We start from the raw sequence: 23,436 nt of genomic DNA on the forward strand, positions 1-23,436 counted from the left end.
TCCAGCCCAGCGTTTCTCATGATGTACTCTGCATATAAATTAAATAAGCAGAGTGACAATATACAGCCTTGACAAACTCCTTTTCCTATTTGGAACCAGTCTGTTGTTCCATGTCCAGTTCTAACTGTTGCTTCCAACCTGCATATATGTTTCTCAAGAGGCAGGTCAGGTGGTCTAGTATTCCCATCTCTTTCAGAATTTTCCACAGTTTATTGTGATCCAGACAGTCAAAGGCTTTGGCATAGTCAATAAAGCAGAAATAGATGTTTTCTGGAACTCACTTGCTTTTTTGATGATCCAGCAGATGTTGGCAATTTGATCTCTGGTTCCTCCGCCTTTTCTAAAACCAGCTTGAACATCAGGAAGTTCACGGTTCCTGTATTGCTGAAGCCTGGCTTGGAGAATTTTGAGCATTACTTTACTAGCGTGTGAGATGAGTGCAATTGTAGAGGAAGGGACAATTCCAAACTCATTCTATGAGGCCACCATCACCCTGATACCAGACAAAGACAACATACAAAAAAGAAAACTACAGGCCAATATCACTGATGAACATTGATGCAAAAATCCTCAACAAAATTTTAGCAAATAGAATTCAGCAACACATCCAAAAGCTCAACCATTATCAAGTTGGGTTTATTTCAGGAATGCAAGGATTTTTCAATATATGCAAATCAATCAATCAATCAATGTGATACACTATATTAACAAATTGAAAGATAAAAACCATATGCATCTCAATAGATGCAGAAAAATCCTTTGACAAAATTCAGCACCTATTTATGATCAAAACTCTTCAAAAAATGGGCATAGAAGGAACCTGCCTCAACATAGTAAAGGCCTTATAGGCTAAGCCTACAGCAAACATTATTCTCAATGGTGAAAACTGAAAGCATTCTCCCTAAGATAGAAACAAGACAAGGGTGTCCACTTTCACCACCATTATTCAACATAGCTCTGGAAGTCCTAGCTACAGCAATCAGAGAAGAAAAAGAAATAAAAGGAATCCAGATCAGAAAAGAAGTAAAGTAGATGACATGATACTGTACATAGAAAACTCTAAAGACAATATCAGAAAATTACTAGAGGTAATCAGTGAATTTAGCAAAGTTGCAGGATACAAATCAATATACAGGAATCACTTGTATTTCTATATACTAACAATGAAAAAATCAGAAAGAGAAATTAAGGAATCAATCCCATTCACCACTGCAACAAAAAGAATTAAATATCTAGGAACACACTTGCCTAACGAGACAAAAGAACTGTACACAGAATATTATAAGACACTAATGAAAGAAATCAAAGATGACATAAACAGATGGAGAGATATTCCATGTTCCTGGGAAGGAAGAATCAATATTGTGAAAATGACTATACTACCAAATGCAATCTACAAATTCAATGTGATCCCTATAAAATTACCAATGGCATTTTTCAGAGATCTAGAACAAAAAATTTCACAATTCATATGGAAACACAAAAGACCCTGAATAGCCAAAGCAGTCTTTAGCAAGAAGAATGGAGCTGGAGGAATCAACCTTCCTGACTTCAGATTATACTACAAAGCTACGGTCATCAAGACAGTATGGTACTGGCACAAAAACAGAAATATTGACCAATGGAACAAGACAGAAATCCCAGAAATAAACTCATGCACCTATGGATACCTTATTTTTGACAAAGGATCCAAGAATATACCATGGGGCAGAGATAGCCTCTTCAATAAATGGTGCTGAGAAAACTGTACAGCTATGTGTAAAAGAATGAAATTAGAACACTTCCTAACAGCATACACAAAGATAAACTCAAAATGGATTAAAGGCCTAAATATAAGACCAGAAACTATAAAACTCTTAGAGGGAAACATAGGCAGAACCCTCGATGACATAAACCAAAGCAAGATTCTCTGTGACCCATTTCCTAGAGTAACGGAAATAAAACCAAAATTAAACAAGTGGGGCCTGATGAAAATTAAAAGCTTTTGCATAGTAAAGGAAACTATAAGCAAGGTGAAAAGACAACCCTCAGAATGGGAGAAAATAATAGCAAATGAAACAACTGACAAAGGATTAATTTCCAAAATATACAAGCAGTTCATACAACTCAATGCCAGAAAAACAAACAGCCCAATCAAAAAGTGGGAAAAAGACCTAAACAGACATTTCTCCAAAGAAGACATACAGGTGGCTAACAAACACATGAAAAGATGCTCAACATCACTCATTATTAGAGAAATGCAAATAAAAACTACAATGAGCTATCACCTCACACCGGTCAGAATGGCCATCATCAAAAAGTCTACAAACAATAAATGCTGGAGAAGGTGTGGAAAAAATGGAACGCTCTAGCACTCTTGGTGGGAATGTAAATTGATACAGCCACTATGGAAGACGGTATGGAGATTCCTTTAAACAAACTAGGAATAAAACCACTATATGACCCAGCAATCCCACTCCTAGGCATATACCCTGAGGAAACCAAAATTGAAAAAGACACATGTATCCTATTGTTCATTTAAGCACCATTTACAATAGTTAGGACATGGAAGCAACCTAGATGTCCATCGACAGATGAATGGATAAAGAAGTTGTGGTACATATACACAATGGAATATTACTCAGGCACAAAAAGAAATGCATTTGAGTCAGTTCTGATGAGGTGGATGAAACTAGAACCTATTATACAGAGTGAAGTCAGTCAGAAAGAGAAAGATAAATACCATATTCTAATGCATATATATGGAATCTAGAAAAATGGTACTGAAGAATTTATTTCCAGGGCAGCAATGGAGAAACAGACATAGAGAATAGACTTATGGACATGGGGAGAGGGAAAGAAAGGGTGAGATGTACGGAAAGAGTACATGGAAACTTATATTACCATATGTAAAATAGATATCCAACAGGGAATTTGCTGTATGGCTCAGGAAACTCAAACAGGGGCTCTGTATCAATCTAGAGGGGTGGGATGGGGTGGGAGGGAGGTTCAAAAGATAGGGGATATATGTATACCTATGGCTGATTCATGTTGAGGTTTGACAGAAAACAAGAAATTTCTGTGAAGTAATTATCCTTCAATATAAAAATAAATTAAAAAAAGAAAAGGAAAAACAAAAGACATAAGGCAGCCCACAGCATGGGAGAGACTTTTTGTGAAACACATATCTAATAAGAAGTTTATATCAAAAATATATAAAGAACTCATACAATTCAATAACATAAAAACAAATAATTCAATTAAAAATGGGCAAAGGAATTGACTACACAGTTTTTCCAAAGAGAACATAGAAATGGCCAGCAGGAACATGAAAAGATGCCCAACATGACTAATCAAAAGGGAAATACAAGTCAAAACCACAATCACCTCACATATTTCAGAATGGTTATCATAAAAAAAGATAAGTATTGGTGATGATGTAGATAAAAGAGAGCCTTGTACACACTTGAGAGAAATACAAGTTGTTTCAGCAACTATGGAAAATAATAACTATGGATGTTACTCAGAAAAAATAAAAAATAGAACTCCCATATGATCCAGAAATTTCTCTGTTGGGTCTATATCCAAGGGAAATAAAAACAGGATATCGAAATATATGCACTCCTATGTTTACTGCAGCATCATTGATAATATAGAGAAATGATTTGTTTCCATCAACAGATGAATGGATAAAGAAAATGTGAAGTATATGTGTGGGCACCTGCCTGTGTGTGTGTGTGTAATGGATTATCATTCAGCCATAAGAAAGAAGGAAATCCTATCATTTATGACAACTTGGATGTACCTTGAGGGCTTTATACTAAATGAGATGTCAGGCAAATATTATATCACTTCTGTGTGGAACCTAAAAAAGTTAAACTCATAAAAACAGAGTAGAATGAGTTGTCATTTAAGCATTAATTCCCTGTAATAGAATCACTGGGTCAAAGGGTATAAACAATTTTTAAGACATAATGCTACATTCCCTTCCATGCAGTTTGTACCAATATAACTAACACCAGCTATGTACTAACTTCTTTCATGCAAACCAAGTATTACCTCTGAAATTTTTCCTAATTTGATAGAAAAATGGTGAGTCAGTTGCATTAATTTGCTACCAAGGTTGAATATTCTTTCAAATATTTATTAGTTATTTGTAGCTTCTCAATTATGAGACAGAACTGACTTAATCTTTGGGATAGAGGTAATTCTGGAAACTTTCCTTGGAGAAATCATGTCTAACTGACACCTAATGGGTTGTACAGATATCATCCAGGAACAAAATAATTAACAATTACAAGGGGGAAATAGGAAATTTACAGCAGAGAAATATGGCAGATACCACCTTAATGAAGTCATCAAACAACATAAACAATAATGAGATAAATCCACAGCTGTACTTCCTGATGATGTACTGAGGACACATCATTATCTCTGTGGTATTATTGTAAAAAATGCATAGCTTGATTCAAATCATGAGGAAATATCACACAAAATCAAACTGAAGGACATCCTATAAAACAACTGGCCTATAATCTTTAAAAATGCCAAGATCATAAAAGGTAAGTCAAGTCTGAAGTATTATTCCAAGTTAAAGAAATCCAAAGAGATATTACAACTAAATGTAACATGTTATCCTGGATTGGATTCTGAATAATAAGGGTTTTTGTTTGTTTTTGATTTTGGCTATAAATGACGTTATTGGAACAAATAAAGAAATTTGAATGGGATCTTTGGATTACGTGGTAGTATGATGCCAGTGTTCATTTCCTGATTTTGATGATTGGACCATGGTGATGGGACTGTCTTTGAAGAAATTTATACTGAAATATTTAGGAGGCATGAAGCATCAATGTCTGCAGTTTATTCTCAACTGGTTCAGGAAAAAATAATGTGTATGTGTAAACAGAAAGAACAAACAAATGTTAACAAGTAGGGAACTTGAATGAAGGCTATATGGGAATTCTTCACACAGTCCTTACAAGTTTCCCAAAGTCTGAAATGATTTCAAAATAAAATGTAGAAAAATGTTTCAGTGGTTAAAAAATTTTAAATCAAATTACTCAGAAATATTGATAATATTCAGAATTAGTGAGGGTTTGAGGAAAATGATACAGATGGTACATGATGGCATATATCCATCATATGAAGTTGCTCAGTCGTGTCCAACTCTTTGTGATCCCATGGACTGTAGCCTACCAGGCTCCTCTGTCCATGGAATTTTCCAGGCAAGATTACTGGAGTGGGTTGCCATTTCCTTCTCCAGGGGATGCTTCTTACCCAGGGATCAAACCCAGGTCTCCTGCATTGCAGGCAGATGCTTTACTGTCTGAGTCACCAGGGAAGCCTGTATCCATCATATATGAATGGGGAAAATGTAAACTGGTGGAAATTGTTTTGGAGGGCAGTTTTAAAGTGTACATCTCTTAACCCAATGGTTTCACTTTTAGGAATCTATCCTACAAAAATATTCATGCAGGTTCACCAGAATGTATGTACAAAGATCCTCATTAAAGCATTATCATCAATAGAGTAATTATTAAATGTGTATGGCAACTGAAAACACTGAATTAGATTATTTGTATGAAAGAAGATGTTTGGTTATGTTGTTCAGTAAAATTTGAGGCTGCTGTATTTAAAAAATCAGGTTTCATAGAGGTAAATTAGAGTATGATTTAATTTTTTAAAATTAGCTCAATATCTGTATCATTTTGGTAATCAAAAATACATTAAAAAGAAAAACACTTACCCAGGGAATGCATATTTTATGAGGACAAAATTACATATAAATTTATTAAACAATATTAATTATATAGTTTAAATTTTCTATAACCTTATTTTTGGTTTTATTTTATCTGTCATTGCCTCTCAGTGTTAAGCTGTCCCCTTATAACTGTTTCTATTTTGCCTTGTATTTTTAATACATTTTGCTCTATATTAATTGAAACTACATTCCAGGCCAGACTTTCTCATTCTATCTTGACCCTCTTTGTCCCCTTTGTTCCATGTAATACTTTTGGCTTTAAATTGTACTTCATTTGAATTCATAGTCATCTGTATTCTTTTTTGTTTATTTTGGCCAGACTTTGTCCATCTTTCTGATTTAAATTTTTCTTTGGCACTTTGCTGTCTTAGAGCTCTTAGAAGTGGTATAGGTATAGACTGAATTTCCTTTCTTTGTTTTTTAAATCAACCTGTGTCTTTGCTTTTAGGTAGGAGAAACAAATTAAGTCATGTATATTTATCATTATAATGGATATGTTTGATCCTATTCCTGCTATCCAGTTTTATGCCTTCTTGCTGCTTTCAGAGATAAAAGCTAAAATTAAGGCAGTAGCAGATGGAAGGAAACGATGAAGCCAAGTGGAAGATAATAATGATGATGAAGATAACAGTAGAGGGGATGCAGGAGAGTGAGTGGGGTGGAGAATTGAGAGATGGTTTCCTGATATCAAGCTTTGTCAACTTGGTGTGTGGAAGGGAAAATAAGCCTCCTTTTGATTGTTTTTGCTGTAGTAGAGATGATTTTAGTTTAAGACATGTTTTCTGAGGTCCTTGTGGGATATGTAAATAGAGACATGCTACAAAAGCAGTTGTACATACAAATCTAGAGCTTATGAAAGAAGTCTTTACCTACATGCCCATAATTATATGGGAGACTCTGGACACTGCCTATGATTTAAAAGATCAATTACTTTGATGATAGTCCACATTCATGTTAAGGCTTTATCTATGGCAAAAGTGTATGAGACTTAACCCACACTTGGTAAAAGAAGAGTGAGGAAAAGTTTACCTTTGCCATTCCAACTGAACTGGCATTCAATTCTGAGATTCCTTGATTGGTCTTGTCTCCACGTTCCCATATCCCGAAGTCCTGGCATAAAATAACCAACACACCATTAGCAAGTCACCACTACTAAATGCTTACTAGATATACAACCCTTGAATAAAAGGCATAAATATTAGCTAACTTGCCATACATATGTTTGCCCACAATGCTTATTAAGGAGAGGCCAAGGAGTTGAGTTCCCCCTATAACTATTTCCCCAGTAGCTTTCAGTTCTACTGGGGACTCCAAGAAGTTAGAAGATAGCTTGATGGCTAAGAACTGTAACTTAGTTCATCTAAAGAGGTGCTTATCAAAATTTTTCACCAAAGCGGATATCTAGGGGGTCTAAGAAACAGAGCCTAAACATCAACCCAAATATTTTATCTTAAATATCCATTCTAATTTTATTCTCTATTGGCAATGACAATGTACCAAGAACTTACTTATGCACTTTACACTATTATCATCCTTAATCCTTACATTTTATAGATGATGAAACTGAGGTGCAAAGAGAGGTTAAGCAACTCACTCAAGGTCACATAGTTAATGAATGACAGGGCTAAAATTAGAGACCAAGTTCTCCAAAGCCTACATTCTTAACCATAGTGCTATACAGCTCCTCGATAGATAACGTTTAAAATTACTTTTAAAAAACTTTTCATTTCCAAATAACTTTAGAGTAACAGAGAAGTTTCAAAAATAGTAGTGAGTTCCTATACACTTTTCACTCAGCTTCCCTTAAGGTTAACACTTGACATAGTTCAGTTCAGTTCAGTCTCTCAGTCGTATCCGACTCTTTGCGACCCCATGAATTGCAGCACGTCAGGCCATAGTACAATTGTCAAAGTGAAATTTACATGAGTAAAATATTAGTAACTGAATTATGGACTTTCATAGGATTTCACCAGTTTTTCCACTGATAGTCTTACTATATTCCAGGATGCAATCCAGAATACCACGCTGCATTTGTCATGCCTCCTTAAATCTCTTCCAGTTACAGTTTCTCAAGCCTTGTCTTTTATACCTTGACACTTTTTGAAGATTAATGGTCATATATTTAATAGATTTCCCTCAGTTTGGATTTCCTTGATATCTTCTCTTGATTAGATTGAGGTTATGCATTATTGGCAAGAATACTAGAATTCTACAAACATTATGCTCCTTCTTAGTGCATCATATCAGGGGTACACATGTTGATGTCTTATTACTTGTAACATTAACCTTCATCACTTGGTTAAGGTAGTGTCTACAGAGTTTCTCCATTCTACTGTTACCATTTTCCTATTATATTATTATACTAATTGCAAGCATCCTTTGGTGATATTGTGGATTCAGTTATAGACCACAGTGATAAAGCAAATATTGCATTAAAGCAAATCATATGACTTTTTGGTTTTCCATTACATACAAAAGTTATATTTATACTATACTGTAGTCTATTAAGTGTGCAATAGTATTAAGTCTAAAAAAATGTACATACCTTAATTTAAAAATATCTTATTGTTAGAAAATGCTAACCATTATCTGAGACTTGGGTGAGTCAAAATCTTTTTGCTGGTTGAGGATTTGACATACTGCAAGAATTACCAGAATGTAATGAGGTGGATGAAACTGGAGCCTATTATACAGAGTGAAGTAAGCCAGAAAGAAAAACACCAATACAGTATACTAACACATATATATGGAATTTAGAAAGATGGTAACAATAACCCTGTGTATGAGACAGCAAAAGAGACACTGATGTATAGAACAGTCTTATGGACTCTGTTGGAGAGGGAGAGGGTGGGAAGATTTGGGAGAATGGCATTGAAACATGTAAAATATCATGTATGAAACGAGTTACCAGTCCAGGTTCGATGCACGATACTGGAGGCTTGGGGTTGGTGCACTGGGACGACCCAGAGGGATAGTATGGGGAGGGAGGAGGGAGGAGGGTTCAGGATGGGGAACACATGTATACCTGTGGCAGATCCATTTCGATATTTGGCAAAACTAATACAATATTGTAAAGTTTAAAAAAAAAAAAAAAGAATTACCAGAATGTGACAGAGACATGAAGTGAGCAAATGTTGTTCAAAAATTGCACCAATAGGCTTGCTTGACATAGGGTTGTCATAAACCTTCAATTTGTAAACATCACAAGTAACTGCTAAGTGCAAGAGAGTGAAACAGTTAAATGAGATATGCCTGTAATTAATATATATCTTCAGAGATACACTTTATGACTGTGCAAATATCTTGTTTCTCCTTGAATATCCATCTACTAATTTAGCATCCATCAGTGAATTCCTTGCAACAATTACAGTGGTGTTTCAATGGTGATTTTCTAGTTCCTTTAATACCTCTACACTCATTAATTGCAATCCTTCTCTAAGGAAGTGCTATCCTTTCTCCCTCATTTTTTTACTCAGCTATTTATTTATATCAGTATAACTTATAGATATTTAGGTTATTCTCTGGGTTGTAATGAAATGTTACCATTATTTATTTTGCTCAAATTGTTCCAGCTCTGGCCATTGGGAGTTCTTCTAGATTGGCTCCTGTGTTCTTTTAACATGCTCCATTTTTAAAAACACTTCCTCACTTTCTGTCATTATAAGATGCTCAAGTACAGTCTCATCTTGTATTTTCCCTGTCCAAGTCCCGGAATCAACCACTTTTACAAGGAATTCTCATTCCTTTTATTAGAGAATGATAGTTATATTCAAGACCTGAGTACCAGCGCTCATTGCCACTGTGGTGTCAGGCTTCTATGCTCTCTCATTGAACAGAACTTGGAAATACTCATATGCACACACATGCTTGCACATGCACACACACACTTGTATTTATTTTGGTATTTACCATAAGTTACTTTTAATATCAAATCTCTGAGTCAAAAGATGAAGTTTCAGAAAGGTAAGCCATATTTATCCCATAGCGAGTGTTATCTGCCCCTAAACCCAGCTCTACCGTAGTTTGTGCACCAAATATTAGAGTAGGAGAAGGCACAAATATCATTAATTCTACTGCTGCAACCTTGGCTGCAATAGAGCTCAGAAAACCCTGGTTTTTACCCTGCATCACAGCAGGCTTATGGTATCAGAAAACAAAAATCTATCAACAAATAATATCTGTTTGCACCAAATATGTCTATATTTGAATTACCCTTCACTGTAGAAGGGAATGGCTACCCACTCCAGTATTCTTGCCTGGAGAATTCCATGGACAGAGGAGCCTGGTGAGCTACAGTCCATGGGGTCGCAAAGAGTCAGACACGACTGAGCGACTTTCACTTCACTTCTGGTAAATAAGGAAGGACAGGCTCCAGATTTTCCCTCACACCTGAAAAAACAACTAATCAAACCAAAACAATTAAACAAGCAAAACACTGAACTGTATATAACACAGCCATTTTCAACACAATGAGCATCGTGCAATGAAGAATAGTAATTTCTGAGAGAGATGTTAAATATATTATGACCTCATTAAAAAATGACTTAATTAAAAACCTACCTCATATGGTAGTTGTAAAAATGATTAATTATTTTTGTATAGTAAGCACTGAATCAATGTCTACAGATGATATTAAACACATGACTAAACTTTATTTCTAAGTAGCTGCTGCTGCTGCTAAGTTGCTTCAGTTGTGTCCAACTCTGTGCGACCCCATAGATGGCAGCCCACCAGGCTCCCCTGTCCCTGGGATTCTCCAGGCAAGAACACTGGAGTGGGTTGCCATTTCCTTCTCCAATGCATGAAAGTGTAAAGTGAAAGTGAAGTCGCTCAGTCCTGTCCGACTCTTAGCAACCCCATGGACTGCAGCCCACCAGGCCCCTCCATCCATGGGATTTTCCAGGCAAGAGTACTGGAGTGGGGTGACATAGCAGCAGCAGCAGCTATCCTGCTCCCATAAACACTAGAAGGACAACAGAGCTTAGTAACGAAAGAGGCTGAAGGCAACTTCTGCCAGAAGTGTTATAGACTGGTTCACTATGAGGGGCAGCGTTAGGAGAAGGAATAGGTTGTTCAGTATATTTAAAACATCACGTGTTTAAAATTCATTCCAAAATGAGTACTTACAGCAGTTTTATATGCAGCTTCAATGTAAAACACAAGGTTCTGTATGAAATTAACTTCATCTAGGCTGTGGATAATATGAAGTCCTGAGGAAAAAGACAATAAAGGAATTCAGTTCAGTTCAGTTCAGTTCAGTCACTCAGTCGTGTCCGACTGTTTGCGATCCCATGAATTGCAGCAAGCCAGGCCTCCCTGTCCATCACCAACTCCCAGAGTTCACTCAAACTCATGTCCATTGAGTCGGTGATGCCATCCAGTCATCTCATCCTCTGCCGTCCCCTTTTCCTCCTGCCCCCAATCCCTCCCAGCATCAGAGTCTTTTCCAATGAGTCAACTCTTCGCATGAGGTGGCCAAAGTACTGGAGTTTCAGCTTTAGCATCATTCCTATAAAGCTAGTCAATTATCACTACAGGTTTTAAAGGTAGCCATAGTGACTAACTGACCCCCTTACTCCCAAAGAGTCCTACTCCTGCTTAGGAATCAAGAAGCACTTTGATTTCTAAAACATAAAAATAATACCACAAATCAGTCCTAGGCTAGTTTTCAACTAAGTGAGACACCAGCATGTTTTAAAATGGAAGAATTTTGATTGATATTTGTTTTAATGAAAATTCTCAGACTTCTAATTCTATAGGTAACTAATTGGTGTTGTGTTTAAATGTATAAACCTAGGCGTCTGGAAAAAGAAAGATAAACATTTTATAGAAGGCTTGGAGGGAGTCTAAATAAGAAGAAGTGGGTGAACATTATGATTTTAAGAACCCAAAACCATATTTTGGAGAATAAGAATGATAATCTAAATTTGAACTATACAAAAAGAGCTTATAAATAAAATATTTTACATGAATTATACATTCAATTTTCACAACAACTCTAAGAGGTGGTTACCTCTGTTTTCTGCCTGAGGCTTACAGAAGTTAAATATTTGCCTAAAGTCATGAAACTAATACATAGTGGAAATAGGACTCAACTGACTGTCAACTTTTGTTTCATTTCAGAGACTGAGTTCCTAACCAAGATACTATACTGCTTCCAAGTGTGTACACATTGATCCATTTTTGTTTAAAAACTAACTCCTTTCCTCTCCCAGCCATCAAGGGAAATACCAACAATTACACAGTGAAAGTTTTTCTCCCAATCAGGATCACATTACTCCCACCCTGCCAAGTTTCCTCTCTAGAAGAAACTAATCTTAACCAGTTTCCTCTGTATCCTTTCAGAGATACATTATACATATATTAAAATTATGCAAAGAGTAGTATATTATGTTGCACCTTGCTTTTTTAATATACAACTTGGAGACAAATATATCTGCCTCATTTAAAAAAAATGACTACGTAGCATTCCACTGAAAAGCTATGCGTATAACCAGTTCCCTAATGAAAGACATTTGGGTTGCATCTAATCTTTCATCACTGCTATCAATGCTGCAATGAATATCTGTGTGTTTATATCTTTGTGCACATGCACCAGTATATCAAGGTAAATTCCTAACTACTGAGTCACATATTCATGCATGTTATTTTTTCCAACATTTTATTTTCAATATTTTCAAACAAAAAAGGAAAGAATTTTATAGTGGCACCTGTAGATTTTACACACCATCTGGACTCAACCATTAACATTTTACTATACTTTTAAAGCATGTCTATATCCATCCAACAGTCCTTCCAATTTTTGATACATTTCTAAGTAAGCTACAAACATTGGTACTCCTCTCTCTAAATATTTTACCACATGTACATTAAATGTTGATAGTCATCACCATGTTATTCTGCAAAGAACTTCCACGGTTTACATACCAACCAGCACTGCCTGCCTATTTCCAACACGTTTGTAGACACAGGCTTTAATAAAAGTTTTTGATCTTTACTATTCTAATGGATCAGAGATAGAATATCCTTGCACTTTAATTTGTAGCTCTTTTATTTTGAGTAAGGTTGTGAGTCTTATGTTTATAAGCCAGCTGTATTTCTTTTCCTATGAACTTTTTGTATTTTCATATCCTTCAATTTATATTGAATTGCCCATCTTTCTGTTATTAATATATTAATAAATATTAAAGAAATTGGACTTTTGCCCATCATATGTGTTGCAAGTATTTTTCCCAGTTTGTTTGAAGTTCCATTTTGCTTACAGTATATTTTTCTTCTCAGAAGCTTTTATTGAAAAGCTTTATCCCATGAATGCTTCTAGTGCTTTCAGTTTCTTTTTTTTTTCACATTTAAATCTTTGCTCTCTTGACAAATATTTTAAATCACAGAACTGTTAAGTTTAAAATTAAAAATGACTATATGATTCAGATCGTCAGATTGCAAACTCCTGATCCATGGCTCTGTCAAAACAGTAACCACAGCATAGGGCAGCATGGGGAGCAAAGGGTCTCTCTTGTAGCAGTATTGACCCACCTTAACCTCTTGGATAGAGAGGAAAAAAAGAGAGGCAGTAATATCGGACATCAGCTTCATAGCTTTACATTGTCAGCTTTGTGTGCCAAGGTACTTGAACATAGATTGAGATAAGGCAGTAAGTGTGAAACTGGTTTCGACAATCTCTTAGACTCATGTCGCAGCTAACTAGTCACTATACCATATAAATGACACACATCTACCATTTGTCCTTTTGTTCATGATATTCTGTTTACACAGCTTTCTCCATATCTTGAAATCCTAACTGTTCTTTCAAGGCCCAGTTCAAATGCTGTCTCCTCTTGTGATGTTCTCATTGATTCCCTTTTTCTGTGCTTCACAGAATTTTATTTTTCTTGCTCTTATGAACTTAGTTTTTACTTTGTACCACAGATAAATCTTTACCTGAATTTGAAGAAATCTTATTCATATTTGTAGTCCCCCAAAACATCTCATATAGCCCCTAAAAGTATCTCACAGTCTAATTTGAATGATATTAAATAATATTTTGAATAGTAGATATTCAATAATTATTTATTGAATGATCTTAAACAACCCTGTTAAGCACAGGAGAGGACCTGTCTCTTGAAGCAAGACCATACATAACATCTGGTTCCTGTCCCTTCTATGGAGCCAAGGCACTGCTTGTAGAAAAGAGGGTGCAGAGGTGAGATATACAGGTGAAATGAAGTAGGGCTTGGGTAAGGCCAAAGATGGCAGTGCTGCATAAAGCATACTATAATATCTAGAAATGAGGTTGACCCTGTGGTCTACTCCAGAGACTGATCTGCACTTGCCTAAAATTAAGCCTCTCTCTTCCTTATTTTTAAAAACAGTAACATTGAGATCTTCTTCACATACCATATAATTCATCCATTTCAAGTAAATAATTTAGTGGTTTTTAGGGTTCGCAGAGTTCTGCAACCATTACCATAATCAATTTTAGAACATTTTCACCATCCCTCCAAAGAAATCTTGTATCCATAGTAGTCACTCCCCATTTCCCTTCAACACTTGTCTCATCATTTCGTACCCACCCCCAGCCAAGCAATCACTCATGTACTTTATATCTCTATAGATTTGCCATACTATTCTTATAAATGCAATCATACATTATACGACTTGTTATGTCTGGGTTCTTTCACTTAGCATAATGTTTTCAAGGTTCATCCATGTTGAAGCATGTATCAGTACTTCATTTCTTTTTATTGCTAAAAACATTCAATTGTGCAGGTATATCACATTTTATTTATCCAATGAGTAGTTGATATACATTTAGGTTGTTTCTATTTTTTGACTATTACGAACAATGCTGCTATGAACATTCATGCATGTGCACAAGCTTTTGAGTGAACATGTTTTCATTTTTCCTGAATATATACCTAAGAATGAAACTGCTAGATCATATGGTAACTCTGTTTAACCTTATGAGAGTTGCCAGACTCTTTTACAAAGTGGTTGTACTATTTTACATTTCCATCAGCAACATATGAAGGTACCAATTTCTCCATATCTTCAGAAACATTTATTTTCTGTCTTTTTGATTACAGCCATTCCAGAGGGTGTGATATGGTATCTCATTATGGTCTTCATCTTCATTTCCCTAGTGACTAATGATGTTCAGCAATTTTTCATATATTTATTGGTCATGTGACTATTTTTGGAGAAATGTCAATTCAGATTCTTGGCCCACCTCAAATTAGGTTATCTTTTTGCTCTTGAGTTGTGAGAGTTCTTTACATACTCTAGATACAAGTTTCTTACCAGATATATGATTTGAAAATATTTTCTATCATATTGTGGGTATTTTTTCACTTTCTTGAAAGGGTCCTTTGAAGCCCAACAGTTGTTAAACACAAGTTTATCTTAAGTTGACAAATTCCATTTTATTTTTCCTTTATTTGCTTATACTTTTGGTGTCATATCTAACAGGGCCTAACCCAAGGTGAGGAAGATTTAATCCTATATTTTTCTCTAAATGTTTGTTATAAACTCAAAATTTCCCCCATAAAATTCATATGTTGAAGCTCTAACCCTCAATGTGACTGTATTTAGAAGTGAGGCTTTTAAGGAGGTGAAGTGAAGTGAAGTTTCTTAGTTGTGTCCGACTCTTTGTGACCCCATGGACTATAGCCTACTAGGTTCCTCCATCCATGGGATTGTCCAGGCAAGAATACTGGAGTGGGTTGCCATTTTCTTCTCCAGGAGATCTTCCCAACCCAGGGATTGAACCCAGTCTCTGACATTGTAGGCAGACGCTTTACCGTCTGAGCCACCAGGGAAGTCTAAGGTTTAAGGAGGTAATTCATGTTAAATGAGGTCATAAGGGTGGGGCCCTTATACAATAGGGATTGGTATACTTATGAAAGGAGACATCAGGAGTGCACACACAGAGAGAAAAGGCCATATGACGACATAGCAGGGAAGGTGGCTGTCTGCAAGCCAAGGTGAGAGGATTCATCAGAAACCAGCACTGCTGGTTTCTTGATCTTGGACTTCTAGCCTCCAGAATTCTGAGAAAATAAATCCCTGTTCTTTATGCCACCCATTCTGCAGTATTCTGTTATAGAAGCCCCACTGGATTAAAACCTTTTACAGTTTTCCTTCCTACATTTAAGTCTATGATTCATTTTGTGTTAGTTTTTGTCTATGGTAGAGAAGAAGTCCAATTTCATTCTTTTACATGTGGATATTCAGTTTTCCCAGCATCATTCTTTCCCCATTGAACTATCTTGGCATCCTTGTCAAAAATCAACTGACCATGTGTTGCTTCTGGACTCTCAGTTCTATTCTGTTATTCTATGTGTCTATCCTTATGCCAGTATCACAATATCTGGAAGTAAGTTTTGAAATCAGAAAGTGTGAGTCCTCTAACTTTATTCTTCTTTTTCAAAATTGTTTTGACCATTCTGGGTCCTTTGGATTTCCATATACATTTTAGAAACAGCTTGTCATTTTTTACAAAGAAGACAGCTGGAATGTGCACAAGAATTGCACTGAATCTATAGATCAGTTTGGGGAATGTTGCTATCTTAACAGTAAGCATTCTAATCCATGAATATAGGATGTCTTTCTAATTTACCATCTCTCATTCTCTTTATTTGTTCCTGTGGAGTTGAGTTATGATTTGGTTATCTTTTTCTTAATTCAATATAGCTTTGCTCCCACCCACCTCCTTGGTTCTGATATTATCAAATATATTTACATTTTTATATGCTATAAGCACAACAATACAAGTTATTGTATAAAACAAGTTTTATACAATTGATTTTTAGGTCAGTTCAGTTCAGTCGCTCAGTCATGTCTGACTCTTTGTGACCCCATGGACTGCAGCACACCAGGCTTCCCTGTCCATCACCAACCTCTGGAGCTTGCTCAAACTCATTTAGGTCAGTTAAGATAAGAAAAAAGAAATATGTAATTATACCATATTTTATAATTATTTTTTACCAGTGGTCTGGTTTTTTTGTGTGTGTGTGTGTGTGTAGATTCCAGCTACTGCTTTTGGTCACCTGATTTTAGTATAAATAACTTCTTTTAATATTTCTTGTAAAGTAGGTCTGGGCTTCCCAGGCGATGCTAGTGGTAAAGAACCCGCCTGCCAATGCAGGAGACATGAGTGTGTTCAATCCCTGGGTCGGAAAGATCTCCTGGAGGAGGATATGGCAACCCACTCCAGTATTCTTGCTTAGAGAATCCCATGGACAGAGGAGCCTGGCAGGCTACAGCCCTTAAGTTTGCAAAGAGTCGGACATGACTGAAGCAACTAAGCACCTCACATAGGTCTATTAGGAACAAATTCTCTCACTATTTATCTGGGAATGTCTTTATCTCAGTTTGTTTTTTTGAAAGATAGTTATAAGATTCTTGGTTATACTTCCTTTCTTTAGCCTTTTAAACATATCATCCCACTGTCTTCTAGCCTCTACTTTTTTTTGGAAAAGAAGTCAGCAGATAATCTTATTTGGGTTCCCTTTATGGTGGCTCAGATGGTAAAGAATCTGCTTACAATGCAGGATACTTGGGTTCGATCCCTGGGTTGGGAAGATCCCCTGGAGAAGGGAATGCTCCAGTATTCTTGGCCTGGAGAATTCCATGGACAGAGGAGCCTGGCAGGCTACAGTCCATGGGGTCGCAAAGAATCAGACACAACTGAGTGACATTCACATACATAAGAAGTCATTTTTCTCATATTGCTCTCAAGATGTTTGTTTTTAGCTTTTAACTTTTTTACCATGATGTTTCTGGATATGAATCTCGGTTTATCCTATCTGGAAATCTTTGAGCTCCTTGGATATGTAGATTAATGTTTTGCACTAAATTTGGGGTGTTTTCATCCATTGTTTCTTTCATTTCAATAAAGATTGATTTTATTTTTTTGGCTATGCTGGATCTTCATTGCTATGTGTGGGCTTTCTCTAGTTGCAGAAAACAGGGGCTACTCCATAGTTGTGGTGCATGGGCTTCTCACTGTGGTGGCTTTTCTTGTTGCAGAGCATGAGCTCTAGGCACATGGGCTCAGTACTTGTGGCTCTCAGGCTCTAGAACATGGGCTCTGTAGTTACAGCACATGGGCCTAGTTGCCCCACAGCATGTAGAAACTTCGCGGATTGAACCTGTGTACCTTGCATTGGCAGGCAGATTCTTAACCAGGGAAGTCCCATTATTTCTTCAAACATGTTTTCTGCTCCTTACTCTTTTCTTATTACACATGAGTTGGCAGCGGTTGGTGTCCTACATTTCTCTGGGGTTTTATTCATTTTGCTTTATTGTTTTTCCCTGCTCTTCAAACAGCATAATCTCTGTTGATCTGTGTTCAAGTATGCTGATTTTTCCCTCTGCCAGCTCAAATCGATTGAGTCTCTCTACTGAGGTCCATATAGTCAAAGCTATGGTTTTTCCAGTAATCATGTATGGATGTGAGAATTGGACTATAAAGAAAGCTGAGTGCCAAAGAATTGATGCTTTTGAACTATGGTGTTGGAGAAGACTCTTGAGAGTCCCCTGGACTGCAAGGAGATCCAACCAGTCAATCCTAAAGGAAATCAGTCCTGAATATTCATTGGAAGGACTGATGCTGAAGCTGAAGCTCCAATACTTTGGCCACCTGACATGAAGAACTGACTCACTGGAAAAGACCCTGATGCTGGGAAAGATTGAAGGTAGGAGGAAAAGGGGACAACAGAGGATGAGATGGTTGGATGGCATCACTGACTTGATGGACATGAGTTTAAGCAAGCTCCAGGAGTTGGTGATGGACAGGGAAGCCTGGCATGTTGCAGTCCATGGGGTTTCAAAGAGTCAGAGACGGCTGAACGATTGAACTGAACTGAACTGAGTGAGTCTTTTGGGCTTCCCAGGTGGCTCAGTGTCAAAAATCCACCTGCCAAGCATGAGACGTGGGTTTGATCCCTGGGTCAGGAAGACCCCTGGAGTAGGAAATGGCAACCCACTCCAGTATTCTTGCCTGGGAAATTCCATGGACAGAGGAATCTAGCGGGCTACAGTCAATGGGGTCGAAAAGAGTTGGACATGACTTAGTGACTAAACAACAACAAAATGAGTCTTTCATTTCAGTTACTATATTTTTCAACTTTCGATTTGGTTCATTTTTATCTCTTTCTTGAAATTCCCTATTTGATGAAATGCAATAATTATATATTCCTTTATTTCTTTAAGCATGGTGTTCTTTAGCTTTCTGGACACTTTTATAGTAACTGCTTTGAAGTCTTTTTTCCCTAAATTCAACATATGCTTCCTCTCAAAGGCAGCTTTTACCACCTGCTTTTTCTTCTGTTGGCTCAGGCTTTCTTGGTTCTTTGCATGCCTCATAAATTTTTGCTGAAAACCAGATATTATAGATAATATATAGATATTGATACTTTCCCTTATGGGAATTGTTTACCTGTTTATTTGTTTAGTGACATGGATTATTTCAGTGAAAGTTATTTACCCCATAGTATGCAGCCCCTGAAGTTGATCCTCAGAGGGTGCTACCCTGGATATGTACACTGTCACCCCAGGAAGATAGTGGTTTTAGCTTTAGCAACTTGTCTCTTTCTGTGATCCATTACACTTGATCTTAGCCATAAGGCTGAGAAGGGATCTGTGATCTGTTTCTGTTGGTATCAGATGTTAATCTCCACTAACTGTCAATTAATTGTTCTATTATACTGTACAAGGCCCTGAGGCATAAATTGTTGACTGTTTCATTCAATTAAATTCAGGTCCCATTTCATGTAGTCTTTGATGCCAGTCTTTGACAGTTGTTCTAATCCTGGGAGGGCTCTTTTTAGCTCTCTCTTTCCTTGGTTCTCTGTTAAAATGGCTAGCTAGTCTACAGGATAGCTTATTGCTTGTATTATTGAGTTATCAGACTCCTCTTAATTTCTTAGAACCAAAATCTTCATTGTTTCTGAGTCTTGAACTTCTCCACATTCTGTTCCCAAAATCAGTTCTTTTGGGAGGAGCTATGGAGTTTTCTGTTCTTATGGCCTGCCCTACCATCCATGCTACTAGAAAAGTGGGTCAGGCCTAGTATTCTTGGTCTGCTCTGCCTGTGGTTAAGCATCCACTTCATTAGTGGTACTAGGGGGTAGGAAGGGAGTTCTAAACCTCTAAGTCATTCTTGACTGGATTAGAAATTCTGCAACACAGAGCTGGGGAGAGTAAGAAGTGCTGGTAATCTACCTCTCTCTTGGGGAGATATCACAGCCTTAGACTGAGAGCTGGGGTGTGGAGTGGGGAGGGAGCCTTGTATTCCTGGTTGCATTCACTTCAAATAGTGCTTCTGTCATGGTGAACTTGGGGCAGGGGAAGGAACAAGTTGTGGCCTAAATGCTATACTTTCTTACTGTTAAGATTTAGATATCTTTGAATAAATGTTTCTCCACTTGCTGTGTACCCTTAGGACAATTTCCAGTGACTTTAAATGTTTGGTTTTTTAAAATTAATTTTCACCATTTATGGTTATTTTGCTGGGGAGAGGGTCTGTGGAGCTCCTCTGCTACTATCCTCTAAGTTGCAATCAGCTTCTGTCTAAGCCTTTCCTTGAACCAAAGTTGAGATTTCTAAGAATTCAAAAATGTTCAGAGAATTGCTAAATTTTACATAAAGATCTTTCATATTTTACTTCTCAATTATCTCTCACAAATCTTCTTTTTTATCCTCAAGACAACTGCCTTACATAAATTCTACATCATTTCTTGCCTAAAGTATTTAAAAACTTCTAACTAGTCCTCTATCTTTTACAAAAATAATTTTTATTTATTTATTTTTGGCTGTGCTGGGTCTTTGCTGCTGTGCAGGCTTTTCTCTTCTTGCAGAGAATGGGGGCTTCTCTCTAGTTGCAGTGCACAGACTTCTCATTGCAGTGGCTTCTCTTGTTGCAGAGCATGGGCTCTAGGGCGCGAGGGCTGCAGCAGTTGTGGCTCCTAGGTTCTAGTGCACAGGCTCAATAGTTGTGGCACATGGGCTTAGCTGCTCTGCAGCATGTGGGATCTTCCTGGTCCAGGCGGCAAACCTGTCTCCTGCATTGGTAGGTGGATTCTTTACCACTGAGCCACAGGGGAAGCCCCATCTTAATGTTCTCCTCCATCCAATCTATCTTCCTGCTATTTAACACTTTCTTTATTATTTATCTTGAGTGGCTTTCTATTGACTACAGACTAAACTCCAAACTCCAAACTACTTAGAATGGTATGTTCATGTGTACTCAATCGCTAAGTCGTGTCTGACTTTTGTGACCCCATGGGCTGTAGCCTACCAGGCTCCTCTTTCCATGGAATTTTTAAGCAAGAATATGGAGTGGGTTGCCATCTCTTTCTCTAGGGGATCTTCCCGATCCAGGGCTTGAACCCACATCTCCTGGGTCTCTTGCATTGGCAGGCAGATTCTTTACCACTGAGCCACTTGGGAAACCAAAGCATGGTACACAGGCCCTTAAACAGTTTAGCCCCAAGTTTTTAGCTCCATCGCTTGCCGTTTTTCCAGATCTATCTTACACTCTAACCAAGGAAGATATCTAGCCTTACCCTGATGGCCAGTACATTTCAAACTTCTATGCTATCGTCATTGTTATTCCCTTCCCTTTTTTGGATTGTGAATTTCTACTTATTTCAACTTATTCCTCAAAGACTTGCTTGATAAAATATCTACCTTATGCCAAGTACTTATCAAAATCAGCTCATGGTGTTGAAAATCAAATGTTAAGTCAGGAATCAACAAACTTTTGTTGAATGAATGGTCTCTTATAAACCTCTTTAGTATATTTCTGCTTCCCTTTGAGGCTCAAAATGAAAAACCACAAGGGATATTTAGACACTGCTTTGTAGAAAAACACTCCAGAGTTGATATTAGAAGAATATTAGATATGGAATTATAGTTACCATTCTACTTAAATAAATTAAATAAAATCTACCTAAGTGAAAAGTGACAGTGTTAGTCACTCGGTTGTGTCCAGCTCTTTGCAACACCATGGACTCTAGCCCACCAGGCTCCTCTTTCCATGGGATTTTCCATGCAAGAATACTGGAGTGGGTAGTTATTCCCTTCTCCAGGGGATCTTCCTGACCCAGGCATCGAAACCGGGTCGCCTGCATTGATGGCAAATTCTTTACCGTCTGAGCCACTCAAACCTACCTAAAAGATACATTTATTCAGGGAGAAATTTCCCCTCCAAAAGAAAGGAGTATGTGAGTAGACATAATTTTAAGAAAAGGTTATTCAACCTCTGGGATGTGTGTTGTTCTAGAGGGGAAAAAAAAGGGAGGCTTTATCACCAAGTATTTATTTCTGCAAGAAAAGAGAAAAGTATTCTGGGGTAATTCCCACCCTGAATGCCCTTAGTATGAAGGAGCTCTGTAATCAGATAGAAAGATAAAGAAACTGAAATGTCAAAGATGTGGTATTGTGAGAAGTACATGCATTTACTCAGGAAGATCTTGTAAAGTCCTATTTAATTTATAAACTGAATGTAATCAGATTCTTAGTCCTCCCTAATTTAAGAGAAATAAAAGGAAATTATGTTGGTTGTTATAATTTTCTTTTCTAGTAAAACATCTAAAATGATTAAAAAAGCCATCTGAACAGGGTGTGTTATTCAATAATAGAAAACATTGAATTCTGATTCCAAAGTTAATTCTCTTAATATAAATTAGATGCCTACAGACAGATGCCTTGTACATAATCCATTCATAAAGAGTAGTACAAAGTAGGTGATGTTAATACTAATAAGCAATAAACCTTAGTCCTTCTTTCCCATTTTATAATATCTGGGGATTAATAAAAGACATAAAAATACCTGTCTAAAGAAAATCCCAGATTTCCTGGTTCTCAATTAAAAATATATATTAATGAGTAGTCCATACTTGTGCTAACTATACTTTAGAGAGTTTCTCTGTATAAAATTTACAAAATATTATATTTCCAATGTGTATCTTTGAGCAGTGTAAACATCCATGTTGTTTTCTGGACAACACCTTTGGAGAAGCCACATGTGCCAGGGCAAGTGCTCCACACTCAGTGATTCCCGTATTTCTGTCCTTGTACTGACCTGAGGCAGTCATTTGTGCTAAGAAGAGCAGGTACACAGAGGTAGCATCCAACTGCAGGTGTCCCCACTGATCATCACCCACTACAGTGGCACAGGTTTTGGTGTTGTACTTGGCATGGAGGCTATCCTTGGTACTCTGACTATACTTGAAGGATTCTACTTTATCCACCTGAAGAAAACAGAAACAGTAAAAAGAAGGGTATGAAGGAAAATCAACCCATATGCCATACTTCAATAGTACTCTGACATACATCACTCCATTTGGCCTTCAGGCAACTGTGAATATTTAAAATGCATTGTTACCCCTTTTCCCCTGCTGTCATTATTTTTCAATTTAAACAATTTAATTAGAAAATAATATCCATCGAACTCAGCTATTTCCTATTCATCACCTCTCTTTCACTCTTCAGATGGTTGTTTTGCTGTTTTGTAGATAAAAACTGAGATGCAGAGAGATTGAGTGAGAACAGCTTAGTAAGAGATAATTGAGTTGTAAAAAAGATACATTTGTTCCTGAAACAGAGGTAGACATTTTGAGGGAAAGTAGAACCAAGAAGATATATTTTGAAGGAGTAATAAAAGGAGCTGGGGAGAGACTCATGGAATG

At 37.0% G+C, this 23,436-nt stretch overlaps 1 protein-coding gene across 5 annotated transcripts in view; it reads right to left on the reverse strand.

Moving 5' to 3' along the window:
- PHKA1 (phosphorylase kinase regulatory subunit alpha 1) overlaps positions 1 to 23,436 on the reverse strand; it is a 172,293-nt gene that overhangs the window by 138,019 nt on the left and 10,838 nt on the right. For all 5 annotated transcript variants that reach the window (XM_005899619.3, XM_005899618.3, XM_005899617.3 and 2 more), the window contains exons 4-6: positions 22,830 to 22,998; positions 10,871 to 10,953; positions 6,773 to 6,853 (exon numbers count right to left, since the gene is read on the reverse strand). In XM_005899619.3, coding sequence (XP_005899681.1) covers positions 6,773 to 6,853; positions 10,871 to 10,953; positions 22,830 to 22,998 — 333 coding nt within the window. The remainder of the gene's footprint in view (positions 1 to 6,772; positions 6,854 to 10,870; positions 10,954 to 22,829; positions 22,999 to 23,436) is intronic.

This window comes from Bos mutus, chromosome X, assembly GCF_027580195.1.
Source record: "Bos mutus isolate GX-2022 chromosome X, NWIPB_WYAK_1.1, whole genome shotgun sequence".
Taxonomy (NCBI): domain Eukaryota; kingdom Metazoa; phylum Chordata; class Mammalia; order Artiodactyla; family Bovidae; genus Bos; species Bos mutus.